This window comes from Solenopsis invicta, chromosome 8 (genome assembly GCF_016802725.1).
Source record: "Solenopsis invicta isolate M01_SB chromosome 8, UNIL_Sinv_3.0, whole genome shotgun sequence".
Lineage (NCBI taxonomy): Eukaryota > Metazoa > Arthropoda > Insecta > Hymenoptera > Formicidae > Solenopsis > Solenopsis invicta.
The window spans coordinates 21,483,492-21,503,037 of NC_052671.1; the positions used below are offsets into that span (position 1 = coordinate 21,483,492).

Genomic DNA, 19,546 nt, shown 5'->3' on the forward strand with positions numbered 1-19,546 from the left:
ACAGGTCAGGGTACATCGGCGAAAATATGTGAGCAGAAGTGACGCCAATATGGCGTCTACATTGGACCGATTACCAGGAGCGTAGACACGTTTTCGGCATCCAAAAGATAGGAATTGTTTTCCAATTTATATTTTTTATTATAAAATACATTTTAATAAAATTATTATAATAAAATTAAACATTACATTCTTTAAAAACATAACATTATAACAAAAAAAAATTTTAATTATAATATTAACTTTTATAATATTTTGCTTGCCTTTTTTTTGTGGCACTTATTTTTTTGCATCTTTATTTATTTGTTGGGAATATTGCCTCATCCTTAAACGTATGTAATTGCATAGGATAGGAGCTCAGAACCATGCTCTGTGCAAGGAAATGAAAATTTATAGTTATTTAACATTTCATTAACTGTCTCTTCATAAACATTTGGGGAAGATACATGCTTTGAGAAATAACCTTCGACTTCTCGAAGTAATAAAAAAAAATTTATATTAGAATGGATTAAAAAACCTCTTGATTTTAAATTGACAATTTCAGCACAGGGTATCTGGGAGAAGGCTTTAGGTATTCGTATAGCTATCTTACACGTATCACAAGCAAAATGCTTTTCTATTTGTTTGCAGACGTATCCTGAAAAAAAAAGAAAATAATATTACATTTTTAATCCTAATAAAAAGCATGGAAAATCATTGTCCTTGTTTTATAAAACCTAAAAACAATTTAATAAAAAACCTGCAAATAAAATAATGTGATTAAAGTACTGACACAGAAATTTGTAATGTAAGGTTCGAATATTTTCCACAAGAAAATGAAAATTTCAATTATTATATTTCTTGTACTTTTGTACATTTAGTATATTTTAAAATGCAGCATTTTCAGCTTCTCAAAATAATTTTAAAAAATAATAATCAATTATTATTTTTTATTTCAAATAATTTATAAATAATAATTATTTTTATATAAAAATAAATTTCACAGGTCATCATTAATTAATTATCATCTTTATTGATAATTTAATAGTTAAATTATCAATAAACATGATTTTTCAAAAATAACCTGTCACGTAGTAAATTATACAGTCGACAACCGCTGCATGAGAATAATCATGTTAGACGACATCATCAAATTCCCACTCATTTTCTTCAATTAACTCATCCAATTTTGCTTTCAAATTTGTCATAGAGATTTTAGTTGGTTTGTCGTAAATGTCTTTTAACTCAGATAGGGTGAGAGTTTTCGGATATGTTTTTGTGATGGTGCAATTTCCGCTCGCAGGTGGTTTCAAAGTGCTATATATTGATAACAATTTATATAATTGGAGGAATGTTGGGGTCGAAGGATGATCGTTGGCTCCTGCAGCTTGGCGGATTATTCCGAAAAATTTCTATACAGAAAAAGTAAAAATTATCAGTAATTGTCAAAAATAAAAGTAAGACAAGACAATTCGAAATTTATGTACCTCTAATGAATCCTGGTTAATTCGTCCAGTTAATATATATTTAAAATTATACGTTGTAGTTAATGTTTCACAAATATCGATAGTAGATTGAATTGTGACACGTAGACCCTCCGCTGTGTTGCTCATTAAGAATTCCGATCCTTTTATTTTTCCATTTCGGAAGTAATTTTCCCAACAGTTGAGCCATTCGAGAGATGATTGCAGAATCTGTCATTTCGAAGAGTATATAATATATTATGGTTATCTTTTAAGTAGGCTGGTATTTGAATATTTTCCAAATTAATGAATTACTTTAAAATCATTTCCAGAGGATGTGACTCCTTCATTCGGGATTTTGCGATTGAGTGCATCAAACAAATCATTAAGCCGTTGGCAAAAATCAATTGTGGCTTCGCAATCCTGTAATTCAGGGACACCACGTGCTTTGTAGAATTTCAAGCCATATACAATTGAGTTACTAAATATCTATAAAAATAAGAAACTAAATAAGTGACGAATGTTAAGAAAAGTATAAATTAATAGTAGATATAATATTATAATAAATATTAAAATAAACATGTAAATATATATATATATATATATATATATATATATATATATATATATATATATATATATATATTATTAATATTAATAGTTCTCATCATCATTATATTATTATTAGTGATGAAATAGGCAACGTTTAAATAATTAACGTTTCATATATATTATACTTTCAAAGATGATGAAAAATTAAAATATTTAATGACATTTGTTTTAGAACTTTTTAGAAAAATGCATTAAAATCATTTGAATTGGTTGTTAGAAAGTTATTATTTTAACTTATTTCAAACATTGTACCTGAGTTGCCAATCTCACTTTCATCTTAGACGTATTAGATAACTCCAAATGGTTGAGAGTAAGTTTTGGGCACACGCGCAGTTGCGTTGTTGAAACTGATTTGTCTATATCATACAGAGCCTCAAAATGCTTCCATTGTACGAAGGATTTGTTAGGGTCCAGCTATAAAATATTATTAGTGATTTGTTTAAAAAAATATGTACACAGTCTACTAACGATTATATGCAATTAAAATTATTACTTACCCTCAAGCGCTTATCTTTCGAGCACAATCTATTTCTAATGCATTTTATTAAATGTGGTGTGTCAGAGAAAGCGAAAACTTTTCGTTCATCATTGACAGGATGTATGAACCAGTTTTTTAAATTATCCATTTTTCCACACACTCCTAACTCGCTCCACATTTTTCTATTAGTTTCCGCACCATCAGATATAATTCCATGAACTAAGACACCAGCATTTTCGAGGAAAATGATCGCTTGAATAACCAATTTAGCTAGTTCTACTCCTTTGACAGGACCACGAGAAGCAAATACTGCGATTGACTGCGTGTACTTATCGGCAAGCGGTTGAAACATTAAGACTAAACCGCTTGTTGCTTTTTCGTCTAAACATTTAGCTTTCTTGCCATCTTCACCAAAATCGACAAGTCCTTTATATGTTAAGTTTGATGAGTTTACGGAAATAGATTCCCGCAATGAGATTTCGTCGATTAATAAAAGTCCGTGTTTCTGTAGTGACGTTTTTTTTTCAATGAATTTCTTAAAAATCTCACAAAAGTGTTTATCAAATCCACATTTTATATTTACTGTAGACAAATAACGCCTTATGGTTCTGACGCAGGGCAATGGTAAAATATCATTTTTTTTTTTAAATTCATACGCACTCGGTGACCGAATATGCATAAGAATGCAGAGCATAATCCAATCGTTTGTGTATCGACGCCCTTTCGAATTTGTTAGTCGAGCTGCAGCCATAATTTCCTTTATGCACGTTTTTTGTATTTCTGGCATATCTAATACCTCACATTTTTGGATTACATCTTCCTCTTTAAGCTTATTTATTTTTGCCTGTTGAGAGAGAACTAATTTTTTCAAAGTCTCAAGTCGTATTTTTGAACGTTTTAAGGCACACTGTTGGCGATGAAACTTTTTTTTCCATAGAGATGATAATGATAATGTTTGATGTTCGATCGTTGTTTTTTTTTGTTGCAAATCTGTGAACGCTTTCGGATTCGTTGTTTTTTTCGTAAAATACATTTTTTCACGCTCTTGCAGGTTTCACATTGTCTTCCATCCGTAATGATTGGACATTTATTATGTCGCAACTCAAATGAATTATTGGTGTACCCAATATTTCCTTTCACTAAATTTACATCATCATTCATAGAAATACCGCAACAAATATTTAAGCTTGCAAATTTTTTAACTGTGTCATTAATATTTTCTAAGTTTTCAAATTTATTAGAAAATGAGAACACTGACAGATTTACACGTTTGCCACTTATCAAGTAAAGAGTTTTCATGTTGTGATCAATGGTCAAGCTTCTTCGTGTAGTAGGATATATGGATATATCATCATAATTTTGCAGATAAATCTCGAAAAGTACAATTTGTTTTTTGGATGATGTACAATACCAATTTGTCGGTATTTTTATCACAGATGGATTATTCAGTAGTTCCGTAAACAAATTATTATGTTCAATAACAGTTTCGCGCCTCTGGTACTTTTTAGTATCTTCTATCAAATTCTGTGATACTTCTATCAAAGGTTATGATATTGGAACTATGTTAAGCTGTTCATCTGTAATATTTTCATTTTCCTGCAAGTTTTCTTTATTGCCTATATGTTGCGGCGATATTGCTATTGGTACTGCGTCCTTTACCAGTTGAGCTCGTTTATTCGGAATCTATACACAATAATTTTATATTAAAATGTTATGCATTAATTATTACATTTTTTTAAAGTCATTAATATTTTATATTATAAAATATATGTAATAGTTTACCTCGAGAAGCACATTGCTTTTTTCTTCCTTGTGTTTATAGCTTTTTATTATATCTTCTGTGCGGAAGTGTTTTTCACACACAAAATGTTTTGTCAACAATGGCTTTATTAATTGAAGCTTTTCCTCCCACTCTTTTCTTCGTTCATCATCTTTTGGTGCAGAAAACACTGATAATTTTATTTTGCAAGTAGCATAACCTGTATTACAACCAGGTACTATACATTTGTTAGGCATATTTTCTTTTTATACGAAGAGACCGTGTGCTAAACAGCCACAAATATACGGCACGATGCTGTCTGTCAAAACATGTCAACTGCGCTTGCGCGTCGGCCTATTATGGTCGCCATATTGGCGTCACTTCGCTCACACAGATTATATGAAAATAGTATATGAGTGCCCTGACCTGTATACAAGACCGTGATCCAGATATGGGTATGGGGAATTTCGATAGAGTGGGAATAAATATCTGGATATTATATTTACGTGAAATCGCACCTTAAGAGTATCGGGAGTAAAAGTGCGCCCGTCAGATCATCTCAGTGTGCACTCTGATATAAACTTTAAGCGCAAACGAGACAGAGGTGTTGTTAATATTGACTGTTATTAAAGATATTTTTTTCGAACTGTCAAAACGACGTGAGTGATCACTCAGTTTTCCTTCTTGTCCGCTCCCATCAATTTCCATCTCTATCACGATAAGTTAGCGAATCCGTTTTCGTTGCTCTCGCTCTATCCCGTCGATCGCTCTCATTATTCGCACGTTCAGTGCCGTGTCAAGGATGGAGAACCTCTAGGGGTGAGAATCGCCAAGGGGGGTCACGTGACGGATTCTGTGATTGGCTGGCGGAAATGTACAGATTTTGCATTGCGACGTCAATGCATTGGCCGGCACGCATCACGCGGAATCACCGATAGTTCCTTGCGACGAAGCCTGTCAATGCATTGACATCACAATGCAAACTCATATTTCCGCCAGCCAGTCACAGTCGGCCACGTGACCCTCCTTGGCGATTCTCTCTCCTAGAGGTTCTCTAGTCAAAGAGGAACGCCAAATCAGGTTCATATCTCCGCACTATTCATTCGCATTCTCTCAGAGTGGCGCCGGGATTCGATAATCGCAAACTCACAATTTTGAACAATATAATTTAAAAGATTATATATCGCATCAGTTTTAAGGGATATTAACATGCTGTTTTAAATAGAGTTAATCAATCTTTTTTATATAGCTTTTATATGATATGTTTATTTAGTTCTTTTTCCTATATTTAATCATTCTACATATAGTATAAAAATATCCTCCTATTTATGATTTGCAAATTTTTAGACTTATAATTGGCATGCTATTGACTAAGAATGAATTAGCAGATTATGACGAAACTAATTAAATACTTGTTAACCAGTAAACTAAATTAAATATTAATTTGGGTAAGGAATTAAATATTTAAAAAATAATATTGTTTTTTAATCACTTATTGAAGTTTATCTGTGTTTAAACTACAATAAATATTAATTTTACAAATGTATTACAAATTTTAAATAAAAAAGAATTGTATTGTTTCCTAAGTGGAAATCTATAATTTTTATAATATTATAATTTCCTAAGTGGAAATCTATAATTTTTATAATATAATAATTTGAAATAATAAAATATCAAGTATTATAATTTATAATAACATTATAATAATTTTATTAATAATTATTATTTTGCATAAATAATGATTTATATAATTTAAAACATAAATGTTATTCGACTTATGATTAATTAGATTTAGTACTAAAATCTTGTCATAAATGAAAGTACCCAATCAGTACACAATATTTTTTAAACGTCTTTTTATTTAATATTAATTTTTCGTTGTACAATTTATTATAACAAAAATATTTATTAAACATTAATTAAACATTTATTTAATATTAAATATTTAAAATAATGATTTAGTCAAAAATATTTATTTAATATTTATTTAACGTTTATTTAACATTTATTTAACATTAATTAAATATTTAAAATAATTATTTGGGAAAATATTTAACATTTATTTAATATTTATTTCACAATAATTTTTTATTTGATAAAACATTTATTTAATATTAATTTAACATTAATTTAATATTTATTTCACATCAACTTTTCATTTAAAAAAACATTTTTTTTAAAACATTAATTTAGCATTTATTTAACTTTAATTTAATATTTATTTTACATTAATTTTTTATTTGAAACAACAATTTCAAAAATATTAATATAGCATTTATTAAATATTAATTTAATATTTTTTTTAATAAACGTTTTTTAAACGATTATTTAATATTGTTTAAGTATTTATTTTTCATGAATCATTTAATTGAAAAATGATTTTAGTAAGCATTTTTTAAATATTTATTTAATATTTATTTAATGTTTATTTAATATTAATTCTTTTTATTTATTTTTCATCTCTATAAAATTATGTTTATTTAATATTTATTTAACATGTGAGCTATTTATGTTTTAATTATTATTGATTTTAAAATTCATTTAAAAAATGTTTCAATAACATCTATGAAAATCAGTAAAAAAATAACTTAATTATATACATTTATATAAAGAATATATTTTAATTATATATATTTCGTCTTTTCGATAACATGTATTGACCTGATCTATCAGTGATGTACATGTATTAGCACAAAGTGTTTACACATCATCACGAGAGATCAGTTCGCAGCGATTACAGAGATCAAGCAACGTTCACCGGGGTCGCTTGGATGGATAACCGCGTAAAAATTTCCGAAAAAAAATTCTTAAGAAAAACCTCAATATTAAAAAAAAAATTGTTTAATGTAAAAAGGGGCATGAATCCACTAATTTTAACGTTTTTGAAAAATTTTTTTATTGCAAAAGTTTTGAAAATGTTTTTTTTTTAATATTGTGTTGCTCATTTATGCTTCGTTAAAAAAAAACGTTTCTTTAACATTTAATAAACATTTTCTTTAAATGTTTAAAAAACATGTGTAAACAATGTTTTTATAAAATTTAAAAAACATTTTTTTAAATGTTAAAATAAACATTTTTTTAATGAAAAAAGGAGCACTTAACCCATTACTTTTAACCTTTTTATAAATACTTTTAAAAATGTTTTTAAATGTGCTTAACGTTTTTGATATGAAAGTATGTCATATTTTATTCTGATCTATTTAACATTAAATATAAAATGTCTTATAGAGCATTCATTTTTCGATAATTTTAATACTTTTATGCACTCCATAATAAAATAAGTCGATTATAAAGTATACACAATTACATTAAAAAAAGAAAAGATTAACTTTCAACATATAAATTCAAAATCTTCTGAAGCCTTCTAATATCTTAAAATAACTTTTATCTCATTGCAGCAACATTTCATGTTTTGTTTTTTTTGTTTGTTTTAGAATGTTGCAATTTTGCGGTGAAATATTTCTGCAATATTGCTGCAATCTCTCTATGCTATACGGAATGGTCATGATTTGTTATATTTATTTCAAAACCAAACAATTTTTGTTTAGAACATTTTTTTCTCCAAAGCTTTTTTTAATTATTCAGTTTGAATAATTGAAAAATAAATCACTCTAAATATAAGAAAAGTTTTACATTATACAAACCGGCATTGTCCACAATCGCAATATCCATGTCCACCGCATATGTTTTTGCTGCCAGGAGCAACACAAAGTTCGTTGCCAGATGGACACTGACAGCCATTGCCTTCCCATCCGTCCAAGCAGTTGCATACACCACACTCGCATATGCCCTGACCACCACATTCAATCCCGTCGGTCTATCACACATATAACGTAATAAATATAATAATATGCATACATAATTCAATTTTTATAATTGATTAATTATACGTCATTAATTATACTAATACAGAACCTTGTAGCTATATTGCAGCAACTTTGCGTTTTTGTATTTTACAATGCAAAGTTTCAGAAATATTAAAATGATATGCATATATAATATTATTTTAATAATATTAAATGAAAAACTTTACAGCTAGATCTTAGTACTGATGTTTATTGTACGATTTTATATACCTTTCCAAATTCTATATGCCGAATAATTTTTCGACCTTAAAACAGTTCTAAGTTGAATAAAAATGAGTAATATCATGATATTAATTGAAAATTTAATTTATTTTAATTATAACTAATGCTAACAAGCATCTAAATTTGAGAATCATTTCCTTCCTTAAAAAACTAAAGAATTTGTTGAGAAAAATAACCAAGGATCGAACTTCCGACGTCTTAAGGAGGGAAAGAGTTCTTACATTTAGATGCTTGTTAACATCAGTTATTATTAATTTAATTTTCAATTTAATATCGTGATATTACTAATTCTTGTTCAACTTAGAACTATGTTTTAAGATCAAAAAATTTGCAGTTTTATGAATTTGAAAAAGTATAAAATTACATAATAAATACCAAGATCTAGCTATGACTTATACGGCTTTTTGTTTAATATTATGTTTTCACATACAAATCGCGATGTCCTATATTTATTTTGATATTATTGCAGCAATATTTTAAATAGGTGAGGCAAGACAATGGCAGAGTAAGACGGGATATTCCCTGCATGAGTCATGATCGAGCATATATCAAATGTGGCCCATCGGTCAAAGTTACCCATGCGAAGAAAGCAACATACGAGGTGTGTTCAAAAAGTATCGCAAATTTTGTGTTTTTTCAAAAATTATTTATTTATTCATGAATATCTATTTTGTCCCCTTCAAAGTAATCCCCATGAGATATTATACACTTGTGCCAACGGTTTTTCCAATCTTCGAAGCACTTCAAAAAATCATTTTTTTTATCTTGTTCAGCTCCTCCTTCGATGCCGTCTTTATCTCGTCAAGCGTAGCGTAACGTCGTCCTTTCATGGGCCTCTTCAGTTTAGGGAACAAGAAAAAGTCACAGGGGGCCAGATCTGGGGAATACGGTGGCTGCGGCATCATTAGTGTGTTGTTTTTGGCCAAAAAGTCGCGCACAAGCAACGATGTGTGAGCAGGGGCGTTATCGTGGTGCAAAAGCCAATTTTTGTTCTTCCACAAATCCGGGCGTTTCTGGCGGATTGCTTCGCGCAAATTGCGCATAACTTGCAGGTAATATTCCTTATTGACCGTTCTACCCTGTGGCAAGAACTCATGATGCACCACGCCCCTGCAATCGAAGAAAACTGTCAGCAAAACTTTCACATTCGACCGAACTTGGCGCGCTTTTTTCGGTCTTGGTTCGTGCGGCAGCTTCCATTGAGATGATTGAGCTTTGGTTTCCACGTCATAACCATAAACCCACGATTCGTCACCAGTTATGACCCTCTGGAGCAAATTTGGGTCGTCGCGGACAGAGTCCAACATCTCATTAGCAATGTTCATGCGATGCTGTTTTTGGTCGCAATTGAGCAATTTTGGTACGAATTTCGCGGCGACCCGTCTCATGCCCAAATCATTGATAAAAATCGAATGGCACGAGCCAATCGATATGTTTAGGTCCTCAGCAACTTCTCTAACGGTGATTCGACGATTGGCCAATACCATTTTCTCCACTTCATTAATTTTTTCGTCTGTTGTTGAAGTGCTCGGGCGTCCGGCACGCTCTTCGTCGTTCACATCTTCTCGGCCTTCTGAGAACATTTTGTACCACCGATAAACGTTGCTTCGGTCCAAGGTAGCTTCTCCGTATGCCACAGTCAACATTCGGAATGCATCCGCGCACTTAATTTCGTTTTTCACACAAAATTTGATACAGGTTCTTTGATCCATTTTTTTGAATAGGTAAAAATCGAAGACGATCCAAAACACGTGCAAGCAAAGCAGCTGTCAACAATTAAGTGAACATTCAAAATGGCCGAGCTTGTCGGCATAAGTGAGAGACATGAGTACCAACATAACGCCACAAAAAGATCGAAATTCGAATATACGTAACCCGCGAAAATTCAAAATTCGCGATACTTTTTGAACACACCTCGTAGCGCGTTATTGAAATAGACCATAATTTTTAATTTTCTGCGATACTTATGATTTTCTCATGATTTTATCTCATTTTTTCATTTATGACATTAGTATTAAATTATAGTAAGTCCCTTGTAAATTGGAGGAGGGGTGCTTTCCGGAAAATTGGAAGTTTGCTAGACTAGTTCTCTTGAAAAAGGGAAAGAAGCCAGAGGGTCTTCTCTCATCGTACAGGCCCATATGCCTCCTCCCAGAGGCAGGAAAGTTATTTGAAAGAATAATCGCGGGGAGGCTAATTAAACATCTAGATGAGACGGGAGTACTTTTGGACCTACAGTACGGGTTCCGGCGCGAAAGATTCACAATTCACGTAATAGACTAGGCAAAGTGTTTGATACAGGAGGGGGTGGACGTCGAGAGAGTTATAATCGCGGTGGGGTTGGATGTGTCTAATGCATTCAACTCCCTCCCATGAGATATCATCAAGAGGGCGCTGGAAGAGAAGGGGGTCCCGGACTACCTTCGAGCGATGATACACAACTACTTCAGCGAAAGGAGATGTACAATTTGTGCTAGATATATCTGGGGTCCGATTCTAGGGTTCACGTTTTATTCTTAGCTGTTTTCACGTTTATGACTATTATAACCGGATGCTGCGTCAGCAATCATGAATGTATCGTAGAGTTAGTAAATTATGTTTTGACAGCCGGCCGATGTAACCTCAGTTTCGATCGGTGAAATCTCAGAAATATTCTAAAGCTTAATTGAGAGGAAGCGGATCGAAGCCTTTGGTATATCAGATAAGTTGTAGTTTTGATAATAAAAAGTGCTATTATTTGGCAATAAGAAAATATACTTTGTGAGCTGTTTTTCTCACGATTACAGGTAAAAATAAAACTTAGTGCAAAACATTACCGTATTCCTTAATAAATGTAAGGATAATCAACAACGGAGTGTCTGTGGCGATAATTATCAAAAACTTCGTGTAGTCCCTTAGGGCTCGGTGTTGGAGTCACTATTGTGGAACTTGGCTTATGATACCGTCCTGAGACTCGAGTTACCTGAAAATTGCACCGCGATAGGATACGCGGACGACACGCTGGTCGTGGTGGCGGATTCGACGGTCGAGAACGCGGTGGCCAGGACGGACTTGGCGCTGGCCATGGTGTGCGGAGAGATCAAGAATTTGGGACTCGCAGTCGCTCCGCACAAGACGAAGGCGATGATGTTCCAGCGCGGAAGGAGGAAGATTCCAATTGGCGTAGCGGTGGCAGTGAAAGGTGTTGGTGCCAATCAGCCCGAATATTAAATATGTGAGTCTGACTCTTGACAGACTTTGATTATTCGTCGACTATTTTAATAATCTGATCCCGAAAGTAGAGGGCACGGCGGCAGCACTGACGAAACTAATGCCAAACTTTAGAAGCCTGGGGCAGAAAAAGCGAAAACTATACGCCAATGTTATTTGATCAATAGTGACGTACGGGGCCCCAATATGGGCAGGCGTGATAGCTGGAAATAAATCTATTAAAACGAGCCTGCGAAGATTACAGCGTGTGATTAACCTAAGAGTCAAATTGGCATATAAGATAATCTCGTGAGGCCGCGGCTATCCTGGCTGGCCAAATCCCTTTGAGCATGCTGGCCGAAGAATATGCCCGGATATATGAAAAGACGTGTGCGATCAGGGAACAGGGGATAGAGTTAACGACGGAAACGTAGAAAGCAATCAGACTCGAGGAACGGGAGAGAACAATCGGCATTTAGAAGGGAACATTGAAAGAAATGGGCGATGACCATCCGGGCGACAGAATCCGCAATTGTCTAGTCCCTAAACAGGCCCAGTAATTGTGGAATGGAGGAGAGTGCGGTTTATCTTTTAGGACAACACAAATAATTACTGGATCCGGGTGTTTCAATTATTACCTGAACAATATTCTGAAGGTGGCAACAGCAGTGTGTGCCCATTGCCAGGAAGCGGACACCACAGAGTACATGTTAGAACAATGCGTCTCATGGCGACAACCAAAAGAGCTTCTCAGCACGTTTGGGGCTGTCTGTAGCCTATACATCTTCGAAAAAAGCTTCAAGGACATTCTCAAGTAACTGGTCTTCACCAACTTCTGTGAGATCGTTATGAAAAAAAAAGAAGCGACTGAACGAGTAAGGCAGAGACAAGCCGGCGTGCCGTACAGAAGGAGACCTCTGCGCGCAAGATTATGCGTGAGGAGTCAATAAAGCTAGTACGTGCCGATAAATCCGGTAGAGTGTTACAAAGGCAATAAGAACGCCTAGAAGAGAATCTAACTAACCCGAAAGGGTCCCAGGTGGGAGACTCGTTTGTAAATATGTAAATATAGGTAAAAATTAATTTTCTTTTAGACTAGATTAGGAGAGCCTTCTACATCGTGAGGAACTCCGTATCTGCTGCGAGGACAATACTTTTAAAAGACTGAATGCCCCCAAAGGAATAACGTATTATTGGGCAGGGGACATTTGTAGTCCAGTCAGGATACGCATGGGGAGAACTTTTTAGGGGGTAGGCGATGAGGGTAGTATCGTAGGCAAACCCTCATGGAATTCCTCACACTCCGGAGTACGGGCTCTGAGGCGTCTTTCCCTTCTTCGTCGGATAAGTACCGCCATAACGACGGGCCGAGTTGGTCTCGCCGGGTCTATGCCCGATTGAGTTGGCTTTGCCCGTCTGTTTGGTCCCCCGTCGTAGAGCGGGGCTTGTGAAGATTTCCCTCTTCCTCGTAAAATAAAAAAAAAGGTATTTTGTGAATACATGTGCTTCTGAAGTAAAATTTAATAAGCTATATAAACTAAGAATATTATTTTCTACTTCTGTCTGCAGGATTTCCAAAATAATTAATATAATTTTAATTAGACAAGAAGGGACAAAATGAGGTAGAAGAAAATAGAGTAACTGTGCTCAGCGAGCACATCCTATTTGGCTGACATCACAGCCACCACCGATGAGATACAATTAAAAACCACTAATCTTACAGGAGTCTTCATGCCTATTAAAATTTAAGTAATTAAGAGTACAAAACTGATAATATAGTAATAATTTTATGATTTATTATTCGATATTCCGTAGATATGTTTATGTGTTTATAACGCAAATTTTTCGATTTTTAATAAAATTGCAATTTTAATGTTATCATTCACAAAGGTGTTAACTGAACAAAAAGAATTGTAATTTTTTAGCAAATTTCATCAAATTTGATTAATATTGAAAGCCGATCTTTTTCGGCAAATATCTTAATTGTTTAAACGTAAATTGTTGTTTTTTAGTTCAAATAAATTAAACAATCAAAACACATAAAGACACATTGTTGAACCAATCAAAAAAGAACGTAGTTTATAGATTAAAATGTAAAGATTGTGAGGTATCTTATGTAAGCCAAACGAGCAGATAATTGAAAATCAACAAACCAAATACAAATTAACAAACATAAAAATCATATTCGTTAAAATTCAAGACCCATTCTATTGTCGTAGAGCAAAGGATGCATCGCAATCATCAATTCGATTGGAAAGAAGTATTAGATATGAAAAAAATTAGAATAAAAATTGGTCTCAGAAATGTATGTAAAATAACAGGACAATAGCTTTAATCTTCAGACATGGAATTATTAAGGGGGTATCCTAATTTACAGGGTCAAAAAATAACCAATTTTTTTTATAACTTGATAGTACAACTCTTTGAGAATATGGTCATCAATTCAAAAAATGCCAATAAAAGCCAACACTGGATGGACTTGTGTAAATTTTAATGTATAAATGTATTAAACACATCGAAAATAATATAAACAGAGTAAAAATATCAAATATTCCGGAATTTAGAAACAAATCATGCGCCTTGCTTCGGGAGATAAACAAGATGCGTGTGTAACGAAACACCTCTCCACCTCGCGTGCACTAACACTCCGCTCCGACCGTCAGAGCATCAGAAACCATTAGCTTGGTGCATGCACTAAGCAAACCTCTCGGCGCGATCACGCGGCAGCCCTGCCCGTGGCGTTCAACAACTTTCCCACTCCGGGCCAGTCGACAAAGTGCGCGGATTGATGCGTCCAGTCGCGCGCTCAGATATATAAGTCGGCAGTGGGAACACCGAAGTCAGATCTTCCCGGTTCACCTGTCCCAGTCGAGCATACTCGACGCACTCCCGACTTTCTCGAAGGCGAGCATACTCGCTTCCTTCCATACTTTCGACAAGAATCTTCGTCGTCCCGAACGGCTGAGAATCCTCGGCTAATTTGAAACCACCTCCTCGGCGAGCATCCTCGCCGTAGCCAATTGTGACGAGCATTCTCGTCGAGTCCGTAGGCTAGGCATTCCTGGCCAATCCACTCCTCGAGCATACTCGGAGAAGACGCACCCGTCAAGCATTTTCGACGCTGGGCGACTCGTAACCAAAGCATTGCCAGGCCATCCGTGCCCTGACAATAAGTATCGCCTCAATTGCACGAGGCGGCTCGAACAAATCGCGGAATCGTTACGGGCACGCCAACCAATCCACGTCCGTCGCACCGATCACTGTGCACCGTATACGCCAACAACGCGTTCCGCGAATCTCCGACCACCCCCAGACACCGTTTCCGTATAAATCTCGTGAATATATACATAGCCAAAATCTTGAGCCGAGTACATGTCTCTGCTTAAGTTAATTATAGAATAAGTCTGTTCAATTTAGTGATATTTCCGTTTGTTAAGCCCGATCAGTTCAAGATGATATTATATTTCCGTTGTTAAGTCCCATCATTTTGAGGTAATTATATTATCTTTCCGTTTGTATTCCCTCGACATCATCTTTCCGTTAATTTCGGTCATTTCAAGACACAATAGCCATTTAGTTTTGATTGTTTAGACTTTCATCTAAGTGAGTCTGACTGCTGCGAAAACGTTATGTTCTTTACTCTGTAAGTTCGCTCGTTACAAGGCATTTAGTTAATTAATCGTTTACTTTGCTGATACAACTACATGTATTCTGATTTAGTTATTTTTTTGAATAAATCTACGATTGTTGTTCTTATAAAAATCCGAGTGTGATTATTTAACCGAAACTTGGCAAACCGACGAGCCTATCCGCAACTGAATCCTCGATTTCCGACACCGCCCAAAAACCAGCAGCGTTACACGTGTTAATAGAACAGCTACTGATAAAAAAATCTTGGCGTTAATACCGGCCCCTAAATCTTTTATCACTAACAATCCGCAAATTATTTTCACAAAAGCGGATAAAGGTAACATAATAGTAGTTCTCGACAACGCGGAATATATACAAAAAATGGAAACATTGTTAGATGATCAAGACATATACACAATTATTAAACGTAACCCGGTGAACAAAAAGATTACAGAACTAAAAACTATGTTAAAGATGAAGGTGAAAGCAGAAAGGATTATATCCAGCTCTAAGTACAATAATCTTAATACATTGAATCAGAATACTACACCTCGTGCGTACAGTTTATTCAAAATTCATAAACCAGATAACCCACTCCGCATCATAGTCTTATCCATAGGAAGCCCATTACATAACTTAGCGTCCTTCTTACATTCAATTATTCAGAACAGTTTACCATCCCCAAAGAGTCACATTAACAATAGCTTTCAACACATAGATAACATCTCTAATATGGAAATTCCTGATCATTTGGTATCTCTCGATGTTGCCTCATTATTTACCAATGTTCCCATTGATTTGGTAATCGAAAGCATCACTAATAGATGGCATCTGATTGGAAAAAAACACGGGCCTTTCTATAGAGGAGTTTATTAATTTTTTGAAGTTTGTGCTAAATTCAACATTTTTTACGTTTAATGACAGGTATTACAAACAGACATTCGGTGTTCCAATGAGATCTCCTTTGTCCGCGATTATTGCCAAGCTTGTCTTGCAGGATTTGGAAGCGACTTCCTTAAGTAAGCTCATGTATGTTTCTAAAATCTCTACTAAATTCGTTGATGACATCGCAATGTCAGTTAATAAGATTCAGGTTGATTCTTGTCTTAGAATTTTTAACACATACTATACTAGCCAAGATTGAAGTTTACGTTGGAATTTGGAAGGAATTTCCTGAATTTTCTGGACGTGACATTAATTAAAAAAAAACAGACATCCTATTAGCAATTGGTACCAAAAACCCACATATTTGGGATGTTATCTCAATAACTTTTCTTGCCATCCTCTCTGTCAAAAAGCGAACACCATAATGAATCTGAGTGACACAGTTCTTCAGTTATCACATCCATTTTTTCATCAACAGTATTTTGATAAGGTAGTTTACATTCTCTTGAATAATGGTTATCCGCTACATCTTATTTTCCACGCCATCAGAAAAAGAATGTACTTAAGATTTGATCAATGGAATAAGATGGAGCCTGTTAATAATACTTTAAATAACAACAAATCTAACATGGAAGAAAGAAAAGTCTTTTTTACCATCTCGTTTGTACTGAGTATGTTCGAAAAATTTAGACATCTCGTTAGGCATGAACCTCCGGTACATATGGCATATTTAGGATTAAATAAATTACGCAAATATATCAGAGTATACAAGGGTAAACTCCTTCCTCTCTCTCATTTTAACATAGTATATTAAACCAATTGCAGGGATTGCGATGCTTTATATGTGGAGCAGACTAAGAGATTGTTAAAGAATTTTGTAATACCAAAATCACATAATTAGAAAAACTGAACAACATTTAGTAATTACTGAACATTGAATTAAATCGCTGCATAAATTTGATTGGAATAATATTAAAATTTTGGATGAAGAAAGAACCTTGAGCAAGAGACTGATATCGAAGATGATACATATACGAAAACAAAAACAGAGCTTTTTACAGCAAGACACGGAACGGCTAGGTACTGTATATTCCTCTCTATGCTTCCCCCTCTCTCTACTCAGTTAGAATCGCTTCTGACACATTCGTTTTACTCTCACAAGATTGTCGCTCTTTGGTGCTGATACATGTTTCGACACTTGAATTTATGTAAGTTTTTTCGTTATTATTTTGTTATTTACGTCGTTTACATACTTTTGTCATTTATACAATTATTATGTTGCATACCACCACGCGGCGTAATTATCCGACGAAGCACCACTACTATTTTTGCGATTATATTGCACTTTTTACTAATTAAATATTTTACGCGCATTAAAGATGACTCAAATTAGGGTCGAAACATTTGACTGAGAATTTATAAGAATCAATAAATTGAAATTTACACGAGTCCATCCAGTGACTCTTATTGGCATTTTTTGAATTGATGACCTTGGTCTTTGGAGCCTTGACTTTTGAGATTATTTTCGAGAATATATTCATAAAATTTTAGAGCAAAATTCGAAGTTTTTTGATAGATACAGCGCTTATAACCGGAGCAAGGCGCGCAGATAAACTGACATGGTTCGGAGTCATCTGCTTCTATTCATCGAGAAAACACGTTTGTCAGACAAGTATAAGTCAGTATTTATATACATATATAATATTGTAATATTGCTCAATATTATATTGCAATATTTCTAATAGTAAATATTTCATTAATGCTACATGCTACACCATACTACATTGCAGCAACATTATGCTATATTACAATATTGCAATATTTTTGCAATCTTTTTGTAATCTTTCTGTATCATATGACATTTTTTTCATTTTATAAAGTGTTACGTGTCATACTTTGTCACAAGGAGAACATTCGCAGAAATGACCATTGTATCCCTTATCACAACTGCATGTACCACAAATGCATTCTCCTCTGTTGGAGCAGATCTCTTCTCCGTTGATACATTGCAGTCTGTTCTCTATCGAGGAACTTTCATCACAGTCGCAAGTATCTCCTGCAAAAGAGTTACACGAGACTTAGAATTAGTTGTCCAGCAAACAAAAATTAATTTATTTTGACATTTTTGAAATTACGCTTCAAATTTTTCGAATCCATTTCAATTAAAAAATAATATGCAAGAATGCAATTCAATTCAATGAAAATACCATATTTTGTATTTCAATTTATTTGAATTTAAAAATAATATAATGGGGCATGAATCCATCCGAATTCAAAACAATAAATGGTTCAATTCGTATTTCAGTTCATTTAAATCCAAAAATAATATAATGGGGACACAAATCTATCCGAATTCAGAATGATGAATAGCGTATTTTGTATTTTAATTCATTTGAGTCGATTTGAATTCAAAAATAATTTAGGACTCTAAAGTGCAAACTCGGATAAATTAAAATAAATTAAAACAATTTTCAATTCGTTTGACTTTATTTTCATTTGCTGGATATATATATATAAGATGTATATAAATATGTCCGAGACATGACAAAGATATATTTTCGGATAAAAATGTGTAAAAAGAAAAATGATGTTACGTGCTCCTACCAGACCAACCGAAGTCGCATTTGCATATGCCACACTCGTTAACACCGTGCTCGCAATATGAACTTTCTACATTTTTGCAATCACAACCGCATAAAAGTTCAACCTCGATCTGCACTTCAGATGCCTCAGACGCTAACGCGTCGTCGATCACCACCGTTTGCTTCTGAATAAAATAAAAATATCATAAACATTTATGTAACTAATTGTGAGACGAAGTCAGCGGATATGTAATCAAAGGACCATTTTCCAGAAAATCATCAACCAGTCATTTCAAGATTTTCAAGAATGATGTTAGACTGATAGATTTGAAATTTTTTGTCATATATTGGCAAATGGCTCTTTGATTACACATCCGCTGACTTTGTACTGTCATACAAAATAAGAAAACATTTTGCTTTTTTGTTTCAGGCAATCATAATAATAAGATTTAAAATTTCTGAATTTGGAGAGCAAGAGAATCACAAAAATTGCATGCCTTATTTGATTCATTGTTTTGTATTTTATATTTGCGTAATCGTGTCCTTGTATTAATCCGTGTCTCTCAGCAGTGCGTGTCGCGAATTTTGAGAGTGTCATGATTAATTTTATAGAGGGTTCTAGAATTTTGGCGTCGTGTGCCGTGTTAAGAATTAGTGATTTTCGTGTATTTTTGGATTACGAGGCGCTCTGGTCGGTGCGTACAGTGTTGACACGTTCGCGCCCATATCTTCCCCATTTTTTTCTCACCGCGCGATGCATCCTTGGTGTTCCGGAGCGTGTTTACACTTCGAGTACGCTGTATTAGGAAAACTTTCTGCGCTCGGAGAATATTACTCAAAATATTATTTCGAATATAGGGTGTCCCGAAATTTTCTACGGGGAT

The 19,546-nt window shown here is 34.0% G+C and overlaps 2 protein-coding genes across 4 annotated transcripts in view; both read right to left on the reverse strand.

Moving 5' to 3' along the window:
* The window catches only part of LOC105207823 (integrin beta-PS), a 102,656-nt gene that overhangs the window by 17,593 nt on the left and 65,517 nt on the right, over positions 1–19,546 (reverse strand). The window contains exons 6-8 of one of the 2 annotated variants that reach the window (XM_039452560.1): positions 18,685–18,847; positions 17,976–18,136; positions 7,933–8,105 (exon numbers count right to left, since the gene is read on the reverse strand). In XM_039452560.1, coding sequence (XP_039308494.1) covers positions 7,933–8,105; positions 17,976–18,136; positions 18,685–18,847 — 497 coding nt within the window. The remainder of the gene's footprint in view (positions 1–7,932; positions 8,106–17,975; positions 18,137–18,684; positions 18,848–19,546) is intronic. The other variant, XM_039452561.1, reaches the window with a different exon arrangement.
* Positions 394–5,100, reverse strand: LOC105204142 (transposable element P transposase). 2 transcript variants are annotated; one of them, XR_005575352.1, is made up of 8 exons: positions 4,312–5,100; positions 3,190–4,212; positions 2,549–3,111; positions 2,304–2,465; positions 1,755–1,928; positions 1,464–1,670; positions 1,061–1,388; positions 394–634 (listed from the first exon to the last, which is right to left on the reverse strand). XR_005575352.1 is itself a non-coding variant. In XM_039452562.1 (7 exons), the coding sequence occupies exons 2-7, from the start codon at positions 3,560–3,562 to the stop codon at positions 1,113–1,115; spliced, it is 1,755 nt and encodes a 584-aa protein (XP_039308496.1). In that variant the 5' UTR covers positions 3,563–4,212; positions 4,312–5,100; the 3' UTR covers positions 942–1,112. The 2 variants fall into 2 exon arrangements, 1 of the variants encoding a protein (XP_039308496.1); XM_039452562.1 differs by lacking the exon at positions 394–634 and having other exon boundaries at positions 942–1,388.

Bases quoted from the DNA above. Each gene is read 5' to 3' on its own strand.
- LOC105204142 (XM_039452562.1), bottom strand. From the start codon at position 3,562: ATGTATTTTACGAAAAAAACAACGAATCCGAAAGCGTTCACAGATTTG. The intron at 1,929-2,303 runs GTACAATGTTTG...TTATTTTTATAG, and splicing joins AAGTGAGATTGGCAACTCAG to ATATTTAGTAACTCAATTGT. The intron at 1,389-1,463 runs GTACATAAATTT...TTTTCTGTATAG, and splicing joins TTAACCAGGATTCATTAGAG to AAATTTTTCGGAATAATCCG.